Raw genomic sequence first — 16,575 nt, forward strand, 5'->3', positions numbered from 1 at the left:
TGCAAAATAAAGGACTTAAAATTGGAAGCCAAAATTTAAAATTCTTCAGAAAAATGGATGCCATGACTATCTAATGCAGGAAAACGTGATTAATTGCCTACATTAGCGGACATTCAGGTTTATAATCTTTTCATTAGGTTGTGCTTTAACACAGACCTAAGACAAATGTTGTTAGAAAGGTGTGATGTACATTGGGCAACAGACTTCAGCTTCAGAGAGGGGCAATCAAAAGTAACTTCTTGATACAGCTGGATTATAAGACATCTCTTTGATTTAAAGCAACTGGGTAGCTAAAACTGAAGACAAGTACAGACTCTGTACAGGTGGAATTCGCTGTCAAGACTGCAAATTTCTAGCTTTTGTTAATCATAAATATTGCCAAGTCATAGGATTTTCACATCCACCAATTCCATTAAAAGAAATCCCATTCAAAACCTTTTCTGCAAAACACAACATAATTCAGCAAGGACATGAAGAAGTATCTATTTTTTGTATATTCTAAACATGTGATGCATAGTCCAATTAGTTAGGCTTATACTGAAATGCTTTGCTCCTTAAAACATCCTCATTTTAAGGGCATCATGAAGTAGTAGCTACTTCACCTGCTTCCCAGTTTTTTTACCTGTATATCCAAGTGGGCATATGCAAATATATCCACTTCCTAATTGCTTGCATGTCCCATTATTGTGGCATGGTTCCAGGAAACACTCATGAAAGACCTGCCAAAGGCACAAATGATACACTTACAGCAAAGCTGGTGCACAATACTCTAGTTTTAAACCGTATACCCCACTAGTCACTCTGGAAAGATGGGATGAAAAAGTCACCAGCTTTAGCTTCTAGCTCCTCCTTTGTATTCTCAGCATGCTAACGATTTGTGGGCTTTTTCCTACTGAAAAATACAGCAAATCTGAATATTATTTTAAAATTACATTTTACTTAACAAAATCTCCTTAAAACTGTCTGAGCTATGATTCACAGTTTATATTAAACTACATTTATATGCAAGTTCTCCACTTTGCATCCCTCTACATCAGCTACTGCTTCCTGCTGCTGGCCATTAGGTGGCCTGGCAGGGAATTTCACCATGTGGCATTATTTCTCCTGTTCTTGCAAACCCAAATTCATCAAAGCCCTTAAGTTAATGGTCAGCTAAAACCACAGGAGATTAATTTGTCTCCTGTCCCTGGGTTATATAATGGTTCAGGCCAAATTTGTCACGAGTCAACTTTGCTCCTTTTTACACAATTCCAAATTCCAATTCAATCAAAGCAGTCTTGTCAAAGTTACAGACTAGAGGTGAGAGGCTGGGGGCAAGGAGGCATCTGTAGCAAGCATTGTCACTACACTAATTTCACTCATATTTCAGAGAGGGTACTCACAACAGAGGGAGCTCTGCTTGCCTCCTCTCAAGTGTATCTGTGTTATAACATGTAAACTCAAGATTTTACATCTGAGCCTTAGATGCTTGGTAGAATTTTCTGGAACTCAGCAAATGGAAGTCCTCAGATGACTGAACACAGTCAATATATTTCTTCTAGATTGTCTGAACCTCTTCCATGTAGTTTACTTTTCTTTTACAGATGCAATAGTTACTTAATACATCAGGTGAAGGCTGTCAACAGCTGATGCCACTTCCTCTGTTCAATGAAACTGCTTCTATGATTACAAAGAGAGTTTGAGTGTTCCCCTCTTAACTATTCCTTTCATCTTTTCAGTCAGCAAAAGAATTACCGTTAAAAAGGTCTTACTTGTTTACTGCTGCATGAAGTGCTTTTTCTTTCATTTGAGATAGCACTGGAAAATAACACTTTAAAATAAACAGTCCTTACCTGACTGCTGACTTTATACTGCTTGCTGATATTTTCTGGGAAGGCTGGTACCATCATCATACTTTCCTCAGCTGCTGAAAAAGTAGAGCCAAAACCTAAAGAGTAAAGATATGAAAGCACTGTTAATAACACTCTGTAACAAGGTCCCTATTCCATGGGGGCATTAAAAGTGCATGTAAGCAATGTGCCTAAAGAAACTCTGAAAAAAGTGAATTTGATAAAAAGAAACTTTACAGTACCCATTACAAAAATATGTAAGGACAAACATTTCTAAAACACATACATGTATGTACACATAAAAATATTTTGTGTCTTTTTATATACAGTTACAGGCATGCACATACGTATTAGTGTATATTTCTATATATATATTTCTCTCTATAGTATATTTGTATAGTACACATAGGAAATGTACACACACACTGCTTATGTATACTCTGTTTATTGAGCCTTGGCATGCATCAGAGTTAGTCTTAAAGCCAGAAGCAGCACCAGTAGGCAGAACCAGCTGAGAATTTCACTGCTAGAAAACAGAGAGTCCAGAGAGTAAGTGGGATGTTTTCTGTTAGCACTATTTCTGGCTATATGTTTTAGATGTTCCCCTTTATCACTTCATGCAGCAGAGATTATTTGGCTTACTTGAACAGTCGGTGATGGATCTGGCACCAACAATGGTTGTTGTTCCATAAAAGGGACAGGACAAGCAGTAGGACTTCCCCGGGTCTGGTTGATAGTAGTCTCTGGGACAAGGGTAGCAAGGTGTCAAACCTGTGCGAGAGAACTCGCCTGCAAGACATGGTACTGCAAGAGGAAGGAAACCTTTTTGAGTGGCCTGATCTCTTGCATGCGCACCTTACTTCCCTCCACCTCTTTATTATCACTTTTTCCTCTCCTGTCATAGTGCCTTCTTAGATTTGAAAGGAACAAGATGAAATCTGCCGGGAATTCACAACTCTGGGAAACGTTAATTAAAATCTTCTGTGAGATGCCATCTTGTTCTCAAAGGATTATGGTAATATCTGGGAAGTATTTAATTCTACTACTTTTGCTGCTCTGGAGGCAGCTTTTAAATGGAACTTCCTTTTTGTCTTTCACACCTGTTTTTTGGTTATTGTTTGGTTGGGGTTTTTTAAAAATTTGTTTGTTTGATTCAGTTGTTGGGTTTTTCCCCTTCAAGAAGAAGTAAGGACAAAGACAAGACTTTTTTGCACCTTGAATCCTTACAGACTATTTTCCTGGGAATTCTTCTGGCAAAGCTTGCCAAAGACAATTGAGGAGAACTTCTTTGAAAAAATTACTGAGCAAACTGTGTAAAAATTCAGAACTTTTGTATAGAAAACAATGGAGAAATAATAGTGACAATTTCCTTTCTCTTCTGTAAGGAAAAATTTTCATTTAGGTACCCATCACATATCTCATTTTATTCCTCATTATATGAGAATCAGAAGGAGGGGAATTGGTAACAGGAAATGACCTATCATTTTTATGGAAATATTCCTTGGTCTACACTTAACCAGAATAGGAATTCAGTCTCAGGCAGATGAATTGGATAACATTAGCTGATATTTAAACAACAATTTACACATTTTTAATATTTAGTATAAAAAAAATTAATTACCCTTTTTGTTACAAACCTCCACAAGCTGAGACATCCACTGCACCTCTTTTTACTGTTGATGTATTTTCTGGACAAGAGATGCAATTCCTGGATCCAAATGAAGGCTGATATGTTCCAAGTGGACAAGTTTCACACGTCTCAAGGCCATTAGGTGAATAAGTTCCCTGCTTGCACTGAGCTATAAGGCAAAACAGTTCAGAAAGTTTGAGCAATGTCCAACAGGAAACAGGGCTTCTGATCTCTGAAAATAATGTTGAAATCACAATACACATCACAAGGAATTTTATTTCTGGACCACACTCTACTCTGAAGAACTTAATGGGTACAAAGAGCAAAAAAAAAGACTGTTGTGGTAGCGTACTGATAGTGCAATTATGAATTATTAACAAGTGACTTCTCTGCAATGAGCCTCACAGATTACTTACTGCAACTCAGTTACTCATTTTAATCAACAAAACTAATGGCAATAAAGACAATAAAAATGAAATCAAACTAGCTATTTCCTTTTCAGAAGAACTCATGAACATATAGCGGTTCTGTGCTGTTCAATGCCTCAGCACTGTAGGGTAGGATGGAAAGTGGCTGGCAAGGATGACAATGGAATTATTTTAAGTGTATTAGTGTCTGAAAAATGCAATCACAGAAATGAAATACAGAAATGAAAGACAGAAATTAAACAAATCATCAAAGGCCAACTCTTCTCAGAACCTCTGCCTGGGCATCCTGCATGGTAGAGCAGTGATGAAAACTTATATATTTCCATATACATTAAGGTGCAATTAGGACTGCTCCTCATTTCACATGCTAGCTTCATTCCAGTACTTCCACCATGGGTCCAAAAGGATGTCACCAAGAATTCACAAGTGGCTGTCCCAATAAGACAGAAGTCCCTACCTTTGCACTCGGAGATGCTTCTAGAGTGTAGATACTCGGTATAGCTACCAGATGGACAACTTTTGCATTCCAGCTGCCCTTCCTCATCTTGATAGGATCCAGTCCAGCAGCTTTCACAGGTAAGATGTTCCAGGGAGTAATATGTACCCAAAGGGCAGTTGACTGTAATGTAATATTGGAAACCTAAGTTTCCCTCAGAGTGAAAAATCTTACATACCTCTCTTGCCCCCAGAGTTCCCATTTAGTCAAACAAAGTTTTATGAAATGTGGCTCTGTTCCCCAGCAGGTAGGGAGATATCTCTCTGGAACACTGCAAAGATTTAATTATCCACAAGAAATGGAATCCAATATCCACCTTAGCTACACATCACTCATAGGACTAACAGGGTTAAAAGACTGCATACCAAGCACTGTTTTCTCTGCATGGCCAAGCAAGGATATGCCTGATTTCCCCCTGGGAGTGGAATCCTGGGTACAAAGGATCCCTTTTCCACAGGCCTTGGTTAGGAATATAAACATCCTTTGGAAGTCAAACTGTGCAAAGCATTTTTGCAGTTTATTGTTATGGGAGACCACAAACACTGGACTGTGTCAAATCATAACCCTCTGCAAACATCCTCTAAAAGCTTGTTTTGCAAAAGGATTTTAAATACACATAAGAAACAAGTTATCTGGCTTACCACACATTCTCCCTCTCAGCACAGAACCAGGCCTGCAGAAAAGAAAGGCTTTCTCGGTCTCCAGTGAGTTGGTGTCAGCTACAATGAGTTCAGATGCAAACTGAAAAGAATACATAGGTTCCTTATTGAGAGTTCTATTCAGCCTGTTTGTGATCGTTTCCAGAGTTTTAAGGAGCCGTCTCTGGTTTTCCAGTTCCACTGTATCATTCCTTTCATCAGGCAGTGGCACGCTAGCTGGAATATAAACAGCAAACACAAAAAACACACAAATTTTGCAGTCAGAACTTCTGGCATACTCTGGAACTTATCAAGAGTGTGGCACTAAAGCTTGTCAGTGGAAAGTGAAAAGGAGGCCATGTGCACAAAGCTCTCCATGACAATGAGGCTGTGATCTTTCCCTCAAGAAGAAAGTCTGTGATGAAATGGGGTTATCAAATGTATCCAGAGAACTGCCATCTGCATCTTCACCAGGCTTCTGTGAGCTAAAGAATTTTTATTGAATCTCTTAGAGACACAAATTTTAAAAAGAAGGAAGCAGAGAAGTTTGGTGCTTTGACTTGTCTCACCTGTGATGTTAAATATTAACTTGATTTTTTGGTCAGTCATTGGAACATTCAGCTTATGCCTTTTGACCCGAGCAGGTGCTGCTTTTACAGAGGCAGAGAGATGCTTGGGTAAATCCTCTCCTTGTACAGCATCAACAAAATCACCATAGGAATAATCCAGGTGGTTTGCTGTTCCCCAGCCAGCAGGTCCTGTGGGACATTAAGAAAAAAACAAAAAGAAATCAACATCATGTGGAAAATAAGTACCCTCACTTATTTCTAAAATACAACTCCAATATAATCTGTCTGAAGCTCTGGATGACATGTGTTGGCTTTGAATCTGTACAAGTGGCCACTGTACCTGAGTTTTTGCTAACAAAAAATTTTACTCCTGACTGATACTTTAGAGGTCTCAAGTCTGGTGAAATCAGTCAAAGCTTTAAAGAACTAGTTATAATAGTCACATATTGCAATTCTTTCTCTTCATGCCTTTCATGAACCCCCACATGCACCCTCATCTGCCAGCAACTTCTTCAACAATTCCATATTGCCTTTGATTCCACCTCTTGCCAACTAACACTATGCCATGTCTCCACTGCATCTTCTACTAACAACTCCTGAACAGTTCTAACATTGTCTGGCCTCTCAGAAAAGGCATCACCCTGTCTGTGTATTACCCCCAGACAGGCATTTCTTGTTATACACAGTGAGGCAAATTCACCCTTCTCTAAAGTCCTTCATCACTCTAACATGATTTCAATAAAAATATTTAGTGTATGTAATCCACTTTTTCATGATTACTAAATCTAGAGGGATGTGGTCTATTTCATTGATCTAGATTATTTTTTTAAAGATATGAAGAAAAAAAAAATCTGCCGATTATCTGTTAGCATCACAAATATTGTTTTGTTTACAGTGGTAACTAGGACAAGTTAACTCCACAGTTTAATACTGTGTGTTTCACAACTGATTTTCTAAACTGCTGTCTCTTATGCCTTGAAGTGAGTTCTCTCCTGCTTCCATAGTGTAAAATTAGGAGAAAGTCCTGGCAAAAAGAGCAACAAGGTTATTTTGGTAAGAGGTTGACATGAACCAGAAGAGAATAGGACACTAAATTCCACGTCTGTAAGTGTTTTTTCCACATGCCTTTAAAGATTAGTTCCAGCTGTCATCAGCATTCATTCTTACCCTGATGACAACTGCAGACTGAATGTCCAGACCTGCCCCATGTCTGAGCACAAACAAATGCTCTGCGAGTAAAGCATTATAAAAGGTGAGCACAAGCAGGAAGTTCTGCCAAGTAACTCCACTATAAACCTGTGGAAGAGACGCGGTCCTATGACAGATTCTGATGTGGATCTGCCAAAATGTCTCCTGCTAAGATAGGTAATGTACGTTCTCCACTTTCAGCTTTTCTGCTCCCAGCACCCTTACAGGACTCAGAAAGGCCAAGAATAACAGCAGTACAACACAGTCACTGAGCCATACAAAAATGGACTGAAAATGACAACATACTTACTTTGGCATGAACCAAAGTGGGAACAACCACTAGGATGGTTAAGGCTTTCACTCAGATATTGCCACAGTCATGGTGCAAAATCTGCCTGTGCATGCAGGAAGTATTTTCACAGCAAATAAGCCAACTTAAGCGCATACAACTTTACACAGTGAGTATTCTGTGGAGTTCTGAACTGGCATCACAGATGCTCCTCATTTTCTTAACAACTTCCAAATCTATTTATTGTAGCTTTTCAGTATTTTGCTTTTAAACTATGTTTTTAAGAAGTTCCTTCTTTCTAGGCTAACCAAGCAGGTTTCTAGGACTCTGTGTGTGTGTGTGTGTGTGTGCTTTTTTTCCCTCCCCACCATAAGGCATCCCAGGAAATTCTACTCCACATTATATAGGAAGCAGCATTGATACAAGACATCAAAAAGTTCCACAATATTTTTATAAAACCTTTTATGCAATTGCTGATTATCTTATGAGTACCACAGTTACTTTAAAAAAAAAAAAAGAAAATCTCACTAAAGACATTGTGACAAGAATCATGCTGCTTTAAACCTGGATTGCTAAGAACCTATGGAATCAATAATTACCAATGGCAAATCCATTTTCGTAATCATAATTATATTCCAAGCAGTGTTTCTGTGTCTGATCTTCCAATCTGCAGTCAATATCATCAACATCATTGCAGAATGATGGGACCTTTCAACATAAAGAAGAATAACTTTAAGAACATAAAACCACATAGCTCTCTCCCCTGACTTACAAAAACTTCTAATTACAATGCAAAGTACTGGTTCTGCCAGTGACACTAGATTTCCCCTTTCATGTCTCTTATAACCCTGGCGAGGTCTGCTGGAAGACCATGTTTTATTGATACAGCTTGGAAGTAAGAAAGCAATTTACATGAGTACAATCTCTTAATTATAGATTTTTTTTTTTTTTAAGAGAAGATGTCAATTCATTACTCTTGCAATTAACCACTCTTGCATGCCAAATCTAAGAATACAGAAATGAATTCAGGCATTTTTCTCCCTGCCAAAGAGGACTGAAGAACTCATATTTATAAAGCACCTGTGTTTTCTCCAGCTATGTTACTTGTAATTCTGTCAGGTTTAAAACAATGCTGTCACTTTTTTCTAGCTTTCAAACCTTACTTCTTCAAATTCTTGGGAATAGTAATAAGCATATTCAAAACAGCCTTTCTAAATGTTTTTCAAGACTGTTGCATTTAGACGTAAATGCTTGGATAAGTCACTACCCACTTTTTTCTTATCTTTTACATGCGAATAGGATCGGTCCAAGCACTGGAACCTGGCGGCACCAGGGAAAGAAACAGAAATAAAACCAATCAAGATTTCTCTACTGGAAAGAAAAAACCCGATTAAGGGCAAGTGAGTAACAGACATTTATGTCCAAGTGTTAGACATTGCCCGACATGTCACCTAACTTTTCAGCCACTTGGCAAGTGTTACTGACATATGTTCCAAAGTTGCAGAAGTTTGCCCATTATCTGTATGTGCTAACAATGATTTTTTTAGTTAGTAAACAACCTTTTATTAGAATATGGGCTTTGTTCTTCAAAAACACCTGTAGATGCCCAGTTTTCTCTACTGGAAAAATGATATTGCACTAGGCCTGGACATTCACTCCTGGGATCAGAACTCAACATTCAGTTGGTTCTGCTTCTCAGATGAGGAGAGATTTGTGGATTAACAGGGGAGATTGTGATATTGAAGTGGAGAGCAAGAGTCATGGCAGAGAAGAAAGACAGGGCCTCTTAAAATTCAGTGTTGCGCAGTTCTTAATGATAAGAGTGAGAATTCAGAAACTCATGAAACCTGACCAGATCACTGCTACTGGATTTCAGTGCCTGGAGGTACACACCAAACGTGGAATGTATCCATTTGTACACGTGTGTGTTAATTCATACTATTTGATTATATATCATAATATCCTATACAAAATGCATTTATTTTATGATCCCATCCGACTTTCAAAAACTGAGGGGACAATTGATTGGGGGTTTCAAAACGACAAAGGTTCTCTTTGGAAGCCTACTGAAAATCTTGGATACTTGCATAAATTCTGTCCTGTAAAAGTCCACATTGGAGACCAAACTGAATTACATTAAAATGCCAGTGAACCATCTTAATTTTTAAAAATAGCTTGTTACCCTCTGAAAAATCTCAGATTTAACTTCAAAGCTTCTGCTGTCAATTTCCTTCTAGAAAATTACATATTTGGAAAAAGTAACAATATTTTTCAAAAAGTATGCAAAGGGAAGGAATATTTACTAACCTACCATTTTACCAAGTGCACTCTGAAATGCTTCAGTAAAGCTGTTTAGAAGATTGTTGTCATCACATCGTGTTGCTTTGTAGAGCATTTCAAAGGATTTGAATCCATGATTTGCAAAACGATTTACTGAAAAATGTTGGAGAAATAAATTTTTATTGATCAGTGCAAGAGTTTCAGAACTAAAATCAAGACAATTTAGGCTAAAACTGAAATACAAGAAGGTAAGTGCAGTCTTTGAATCAGCAATCCAAATGGATCACTTACATCTCAGTCAATGACTTGACCCTTTGGCAGGCACAAAATTTACTAGAAAAGTTTAAAGAAATTAAAGCCCAGGTAACTTTTCTACTTCAGCTTTTTCTCAATGGAAGAAAACAATGAACTGTCAACTAAACTCAATACTGACTTCTGAGAAGAATGCCATAAATATGAAAGTCTTATTACTAATGTTGCTAGACTAAATATAAAAATTCTTATCCAGAAATTAAGCCAAGTGCTGAAGTGTCCAAGTTACGGATTTTGAATTGGCAGCTCTGAAACATAGCTCTAGTTTGTTCATAGCTGAAACACTGATCTTTTATTGCTAAAACCAATAAATTGACTCTGATGGAAGTGGATGCAACATGGTACCAAGACTGGCTTCAAATGTAGTTCTAATACATATATTATAAAAATGTCACTAAATGTGCAAAATTCCACCACTGAAATTTCGCATGTGTCCCTCTCAAAGAGAACAGGTAAGCTCTTCTAATCTGGTGGTAATTAGATATGTAAGGCACACACTGTGAATTTCAATCAGTAAATTGCAAAGACTGTTGTATTCCTATTAAAAAGACACTGATGTGTTTGTTAGCAAACTGTTTCAATTAACCTGTTTGTTTTGCCATCGTTGCTATTTTGTGACTCCTGGAATTGAAATTCACTGCTACTTTTGTGATTTAGACAGCTTCTGAAAAAACATATTTACAGACTTCCAAACATTATTTCACCATCTTTGTAACAATTCAGAGGCAGAGGACAGAATATATTTGTTATATAAATAAATAGAAGTCAGATTTTCTAAAATATTTTAAATTGCTTTTTCATTAAATTTAGTGTTTCATGAGTTGCAAATCCATTCTAATAACAGTAAGACTTACAAGAGCAGCTAGGCCATTCTGGAGAATAAGGTGGCTTCCAGAGACCATCATCATATGCACAATAGTAGTTTTCACTTGTTCCTTCTGAAAGGCTGTAACCCTCTGCACAGTGCAATGTGCAATTAACTCCTGCTTCATCTGATGTGCATACAAAATCACCATGCACAGGCTCAAAGGAAACATCACAGGGAGAACCTATGAAAAGTACAAAGATTTATATATTGATTAATGTGGTGAAATAAGTGATCCTGCATGAAAACAGCACTGATAGGATTTCCAAAAGTACCTAGTATTGATTTGATCTTGCCTCTGTTGAAATTTGTGGCAGCATTATTTGCTATATCCATAAAGTTAGGATCAGGCTACTGCTAAATAATTCTCAAATTCTGCTATTGCAATCAGAAAATGAGAATCATGAAGACTTCAAAAAAACGTTATACATATGAAAAACTATTTATTAAAATAATTTAAAACATCAATCTCAGTTTTCACATAAACTTTATACAATGAATTCTAGTAAAGTATATTACATCCTGAATTCTGAAATTAAACATTAAACATTCTGGACCCTCACAATAACATATGAGTTCATTAGAATCATTTTAGGATACCCTCATGACCTCAGTTATGATGCATGTTTCAGGCCTGCTGTGAAGGAAGTTGTGAATGTCTGTAGAAACTGTCACAAACAGGGAACCACAAAAAGTCTGAGACGCTATAGAGCTTCGTACAATGCCAGTTCTAAGCACAGGTGGTTTTTGCTGAGCTTTAGAGCAAATCAGAGACTAGCACATTCATCTTCAACTTACCTTTCCTGAAAGCTATACCAAAATTCCAGTCTGCATGATTTTAAATTCTCGCTTCACTAACAGATATTTTTATACAGACGTCCAACTGAGACATAGAAAGTAGAAAGCAGATATAAAGTAGATTTTTCATTCTTAATATAATTTATGTGCCAAATGTTTTCTTTGATTTTTAATGAAAGAGTGAACTATGGGGAAGAGATGTCTGTGCAATAAACAAAATGCAGTAGTATATCTAAAGATAAAGGCATATTCCAAAATCTAAAGAGTGTTTTATTATCTGCTGCAGTATTTGCATGTAATTAGAGAAAAATTGGCAGAAAATTCCTTTCAACTACACATTTGAAGCAAGATTTAAGTAACACCTATTAATACATTTAAATGGGTTTGCAAAAACTGTAAGTTTTACTGCTTAATGAATCATAATTTCAATGCTTTTATACGTAATTTGAATTTACAGTACCAAATTCACTGCTGCGCTGATTCAGTCGTAGATAATTTATTTGTTGGTACTGGCAAATATTTTGACTGCCTTCAAGTTACCTCAATACAAAATGGGAATAACTAAATGAGGAGGTGGAGCAGTCTTGCATCCTTCATGATATTCAGGTAAAACAACACCAGGTCTTGGCCAGAATTTGAAGACAACACACCTTTGATGACAATGTGGATCTCACACGTCCTGTTGTTGCCAGAAGGATCCACAGCTGTGTACTGGACTGTTGTCTCTCCTTTGGGGAAGAGATCTCCAGGTGCATGACTCCTAGTGATGGCCAGTGGACCACCTAGAAGAGTTGAAAGATAACCTAAAGCATCGGTAAGGAGAAGTGTTCCTTATACCCAACTCTGACAAATGGAAAAGGAAATGGCAGCAAATCTTCCAAATTATTTAACAATAACTAAGAAAAAGGAACCTCAGCAAATCTCAAACTCCAAGGGATCAAGGGCAAACAGGAGCTCTCTGGCCTTCCACTGTCTCATGTATATTTTGGGGACCACTGTCTTACCTGAATTGTCCGAAAATTCTGGTTCTTCCCATGTCACTGAGTAGTCATTCTCTGCTGCTTGCACGGGTGGTGGAGATCTGCACCTGTCAACAACAGGAGGTTCTGCATCTGCAGAATTTGAAAGGATGGCATGACATTAGCTTGCAGAACTACTGCCAGACTCAAATAGCATCTCTAACCAGAACGGCAGCATTAATTTCATATTGGAAGATACAACAAAGTTGCATACTTGGAAGTTGCTGCAATTGGAAGATGCTGAGTGAATGGATAAGAGTAATTATTCTACTGAATTTGTGGTTTCTGCAGTGTTTGCCTTCTCTGGAGCCAACCTTGGACTACCTGCAGGATGCCTGAATAACACAACTGTCTGACAGAAATACTTGAATAAGGATTTGCATCAGTGCAATATGTGTGAACTTTGGAAACTTTGTTGGAGTCTTTCAAGAATTAAATAGAGATTCATGATGACGGCAATAACTGACAATGCAATAATGCATTTAATAAACCAGGGTGAGGAGAAATCTTAACAGTCAGAAAGAACAGCAGAATACAATGCACCCCAAACTGAACATTGCAAGCAGTGACTGGACATATGCAAAGCCTTTATGGAGATATGCAAAGCCTTTATGGAGATGACAATATTCCTTTGCTTATAACTGCACACGTGAAGGCCAGTGACTCACAGTCTCTTTCTGCACAAATAAGAAGGCTTCAGCTATGATAGACAGCCTTCCCAGTGATTTTTACCAGCACTTACCAATAACCTTGACATTGAATGTGCATCTTGCTTCATTGCCTGACTTATCAGTTGCTGTGTAAGTAATGTCAACTTCGCCAATTGGGAGAAGAAATGGTGGTATGAAAGCTGGGGTAACATGAACTGAGACCTGTTACAGGAAAATACTAATTATTTAAAAGCCAAAGCTGGTTACTAATCATAATATTCATGTTTTAAAAAGTGGACAGAATAGTATCCTTCAATGTCAAGCCTGTTCATTCTGAATGCAAATAGCCCCTCAAAGTAATGAGGACACACTTTACAACAGAGTGCTCTATGCCCCTTCTTGAATCTGCCTTCCTTACAGCAACATGGATTTCCCTAGTCAGGATCTTGACCCTGACCTGGTGCAGATTACAGCACTGTGCATTAAGAAAATTCCACACTGACCCTTGTTTGTCAAATGAAGGCACACTACGTCAGCCCAGAACCTGTTTGCTCTGCTGACAGTTCTCCAGCTGCAAAGGCAGCAGACCTGGGAGAGGAGTGGAGCAGACAGTGGTGGGCCATAAGAACTTACATGGCCACTTTTAATCTATGTACCTGCATGAGTCAATAGCCCACAGATGCTTCAGTATGGCACTTGGCTTGTACAGTTCAGTGAACGACCCTGTGACAGCAGAGCTGTAGTATGCCATAGAAAATAATGTCTGAACTTAAATCTCTTTTACTGAGATAGCTCAGCTTCCTAGTGACAAAAACCTCCCGCATTAAAAGCTCACACAGACTTGCTGCTCTTCTGCTGACTCCTGATAAAGCATACAGTTGCTGTAACCTGATCATGCCTAAGCCTGTAGGGAATGTTGCTCTTTATGAAACAGCTCTGGAGCAAGCTTTCCTGGTAACTCAATTTCCAGATGCCCTAACAGGCATAGTAGCCAATGGCCACATTTCTGAACCCTGCACAGGAAAATCAGATTTCTCTTTCTCACCCAGGAAGCTGAAATTGGTCTTTACTTATCACAGTGTGTACTTGTTAGCCCTTTAGAATAATGAACTGGTTTACTTCCTTCTGAGACGAGTTTATTAAACTTCTTCACATTCTAAGTGCCCATTTTTAAGGCAGCTGTCTTCATATTATAAACAAGAGCACATTCTTTCTTTTGACCACATAAATTAACCATATGAGGTTTTATGCACTGATACTCCATGCAGTGTTCTGTGACTGTATAAATCTAATTGAGACAGAAAATGCTGAATTCTCAAGATACAAACTTTCTAAGAGATTTTTCTTCTACTTCTGCTTATCAGAAGAAAGAAATTCTAGTGGATCATAAAAGTATTGAAATCAGACAGATTGCCTCCAGTTAAATAGATACAGATTTTGACTTGCCTCTTCACCAGAGTTATCCTTAGCTGTTGGTACCTGCCAGCTGATATTAGCAGAGTTATGATGTTCCAGAGTCACAGTCTCAATATTGTCTGGGCAGTGAATCTGAGGCGCTTCAATATCTAAACCAGAAAAAGACAATCTGGTTTTATGTGAGGAACTACAGAAGTAAAACCTTATAATCATTCTTTTTTGTACTGCCTTTTTTGTAAAATTTATGTCTCTACCCATTTGTAATTCTTTCCTAGAGATTCATACATGCACAGTAAATTCTCCCGTGGAAAGGACTGATTTCTGCTGTATTTTTGTTTATTACTGACTACAACACTATTCTACATAGAACTAAATACCAAATAATAAATAAGAATAATTTTGTTTCTTTAATTACCCATCCCTTCCTTTTCCATCCATTTCCTTTCCCTGCCCAGACACAGGACACACACAGATGAAAACACTTGTTTGTGATAGTCAGCAATGAAAAAAACCTGAAAGTAGTTGTGACATACTATAGATACTATAAACAAGACAATAGTGACTCAAATTCTCTGGAGCATGCTGTGGAATTGACTTAAAGTGACAGTGTCAAGAATTCAGACAGCAGTTGCTGGAAATGTTCCTTAATAAACTCCTGTTACAAGGTATTATGTAGGGCAAATGGAGTCTTCTTGTGACATGTGACAATGCCAGAAGTTTCCAGAGGACTGGTGGTACAATATGGGTAACACCACCACCAACATTTACACCTCAAGTTTCTCTGACAAACTTGAAGTACTTCTTCAGTTCCTTGGCACAGGGTCCCCCAAAACATTTGTGGTCAGGTTTTTTTATTGCTGTAGTGCTTGATATATAGTCTCTAGAATCATAAGATAGGGATACATTTGGCTCTGAACTCATCTATGCCCAAGAGGCTTTAAAACAACTCAGAACTGATATAACTTATATTTTTATTATGAAATAGTTCCAGTAAAAACATAACTTGGGCAATTAAATTACATAATTAAGAAGGCAAAGCAGTAAATACGTGGGACTTTGCCTTCCTTTGAACTCATTCAAATGAAAATTTCATTAGAAATGCACTCTTATAAATAACTACCACTTATGGTTCACACTCCCTTGACCACAGCCTTCAGGCTGGGGCAAATTCCACTTGAAAGTGAAATTCTCTAAAAAGGGTAATAATAAATAAGTCAGAAAGAAAATGGCTCTTTTGAACTGGCCAAATATGTTGGCAGCAAAACAGAGAAAGACAATAACAAGAATGTAAGCAATTGAAACACAACTGTTCATTTTTATTAAAAAAGAATAAGCTTCATAGTTTCTCAGTGCCTCCTACATTAGAGGTTTATGCACTGGTAGTACCTAAAAGCTTGAACCCAAGCCAGGCTCTTTTATCTTGATCTAAACACTTCAGCTTGTCCTGGGATCCCATCAAATATTAAAAACTGTGGTTTGGCCCAGGTTTACACAAGAGATTCAGAAAAACAATGTGGTACATCACAAAATGGGAAGCAGTATGTTTAAAGAGAGAGAGAAAAATCTTCCTGGCCTGTACAGAGGAAAAAAAGCCTCAGTTTCTGTAGCGACCTGGCATGACAACTGGCGTGACTGTTTTCTGTGCTGTTCCAGCACCCAGGGGCTGGCCAGGGCCCCAGTTTGGGGCGAAAGAAATAATTCTCAGAGCACAATAGTTCACAAAGAGGTGAATAGCACATTCCCAGAGAAACTCCTGTTTTTATCCCACTATAATCCAAAGCCAGACCCTTTCCAGTTCAGTTATGGCTGTGTGTAAGGGAATAGATAACCTAGCACTTCTAGAAGAGAGGGGGGTAAATATGGCAGAACCATACTGAAATGCATGCCACCTCCTGCCCAGCTTCACACTCTGTGCCAGCCACTGCACTTGGTGTTAAAATTCTGGCCTTAACTCTTGTGCATTGTTGCTTGGGGCATATCAACAGCTGCAGCCCCTCAAAGACAACTAAAATGAACTTTTCTCTATAGTCTTTCTATCAGCCAGGCCTTACACAGCCTTTACAGCATTTACATAAACTTGTGCTAAATCATAAGTTTATTTTATTATTACTTTATTAGAAGTGTGGGTTCCACTTTGAATATCTTCAAGCTATGAGCTTTCACCTCCT

General features: G+C 38.0%; 1 protein-coding gene across 3 annotated transcripts in view; it reads right to left on the reverse strand.

Annotated features, from left to right (window-relative positions):
- SVEP1 (sushi, von Willebrand factor type A, EGF and pentraxin domain containing 1) overlaps positions 1 to 16,575 on the reverse strand; it is a 118,416-nt gene that overhangs the window by 53,140 nt on the left and 48,701 nt on the right. For all 3 annotated transcript variants that reach the window (XM_059492970.1, XM_059492971.1, XM_059492969.1), the window contains exons 8-21: positions 14,438 to 14,556; positions 13,084 to 13,213; positions 12,327 to 12,434; positions 11,973 to 12,104; positions 10,514 to 10,708; positions 9,379 to 9,500; positions 7,667 to 7,775; positions 5,591 to 5,779; positions 5,025 to 5,258; positions 4,345 to 4,506; positions 3,467 to 3,628; positions 2,472 to 2,633; positions 1,833 to 1,927; positions 623 to 719 (exon numbers count right to left, since the gene is read on the reverse strand). In XM_059492970.1, the coding sequence (XP_059348953.1) occupies positions 623 to 719; positions 1,833 to 1,927; positions 2,472 to 2,633; positions 3,467 to 3,628; positions 4,345 to 4,506; positions 5,025 to 5,258; positions 5,591 to 5,779; positions 7,667 to 7,775; positions 9,379 to 9,500; positions 10,514 to 10,708; positions 11,973 to 12,104; positions 12,327 to 12,434; positions 13,084 to 13,213; positions 14,438 to 14,556 (2,016 nt within the window). The remainder of the gene's footprint in view (positions 1 to 622; positions 720 to 1,832; positions 1,928 to 2,471; positions 2,634 to 3,466; positions 3,629 to 4,344; positions 4,507 to 5,024; positions 5,259 to 5,590; positions 5,780 to 7,666; positions 7,776 to 9,378; positions 9,501 to 10,513; positions 10,709 to 11,972; positions 12,105 to 12,326; positions 12,435 to 13,083; positions 13,214 to 14,437; positions 14,557 to 16,575) is intronic.

Source organism: Ammospiza nelsoni, chromosome Z, assembly GCF_027579445.1.
Source record: "Ammospiza nelsoni isolate bAmmNel1 chromosome Z, bAmmNel1.pri, whole genome shotgun sequence".
NCBI lineage: Eukaryota > Metazoa > Chordata > Aves > Passeriformes > Passerellidae > Ammospiza > Ammospiza nelsoni.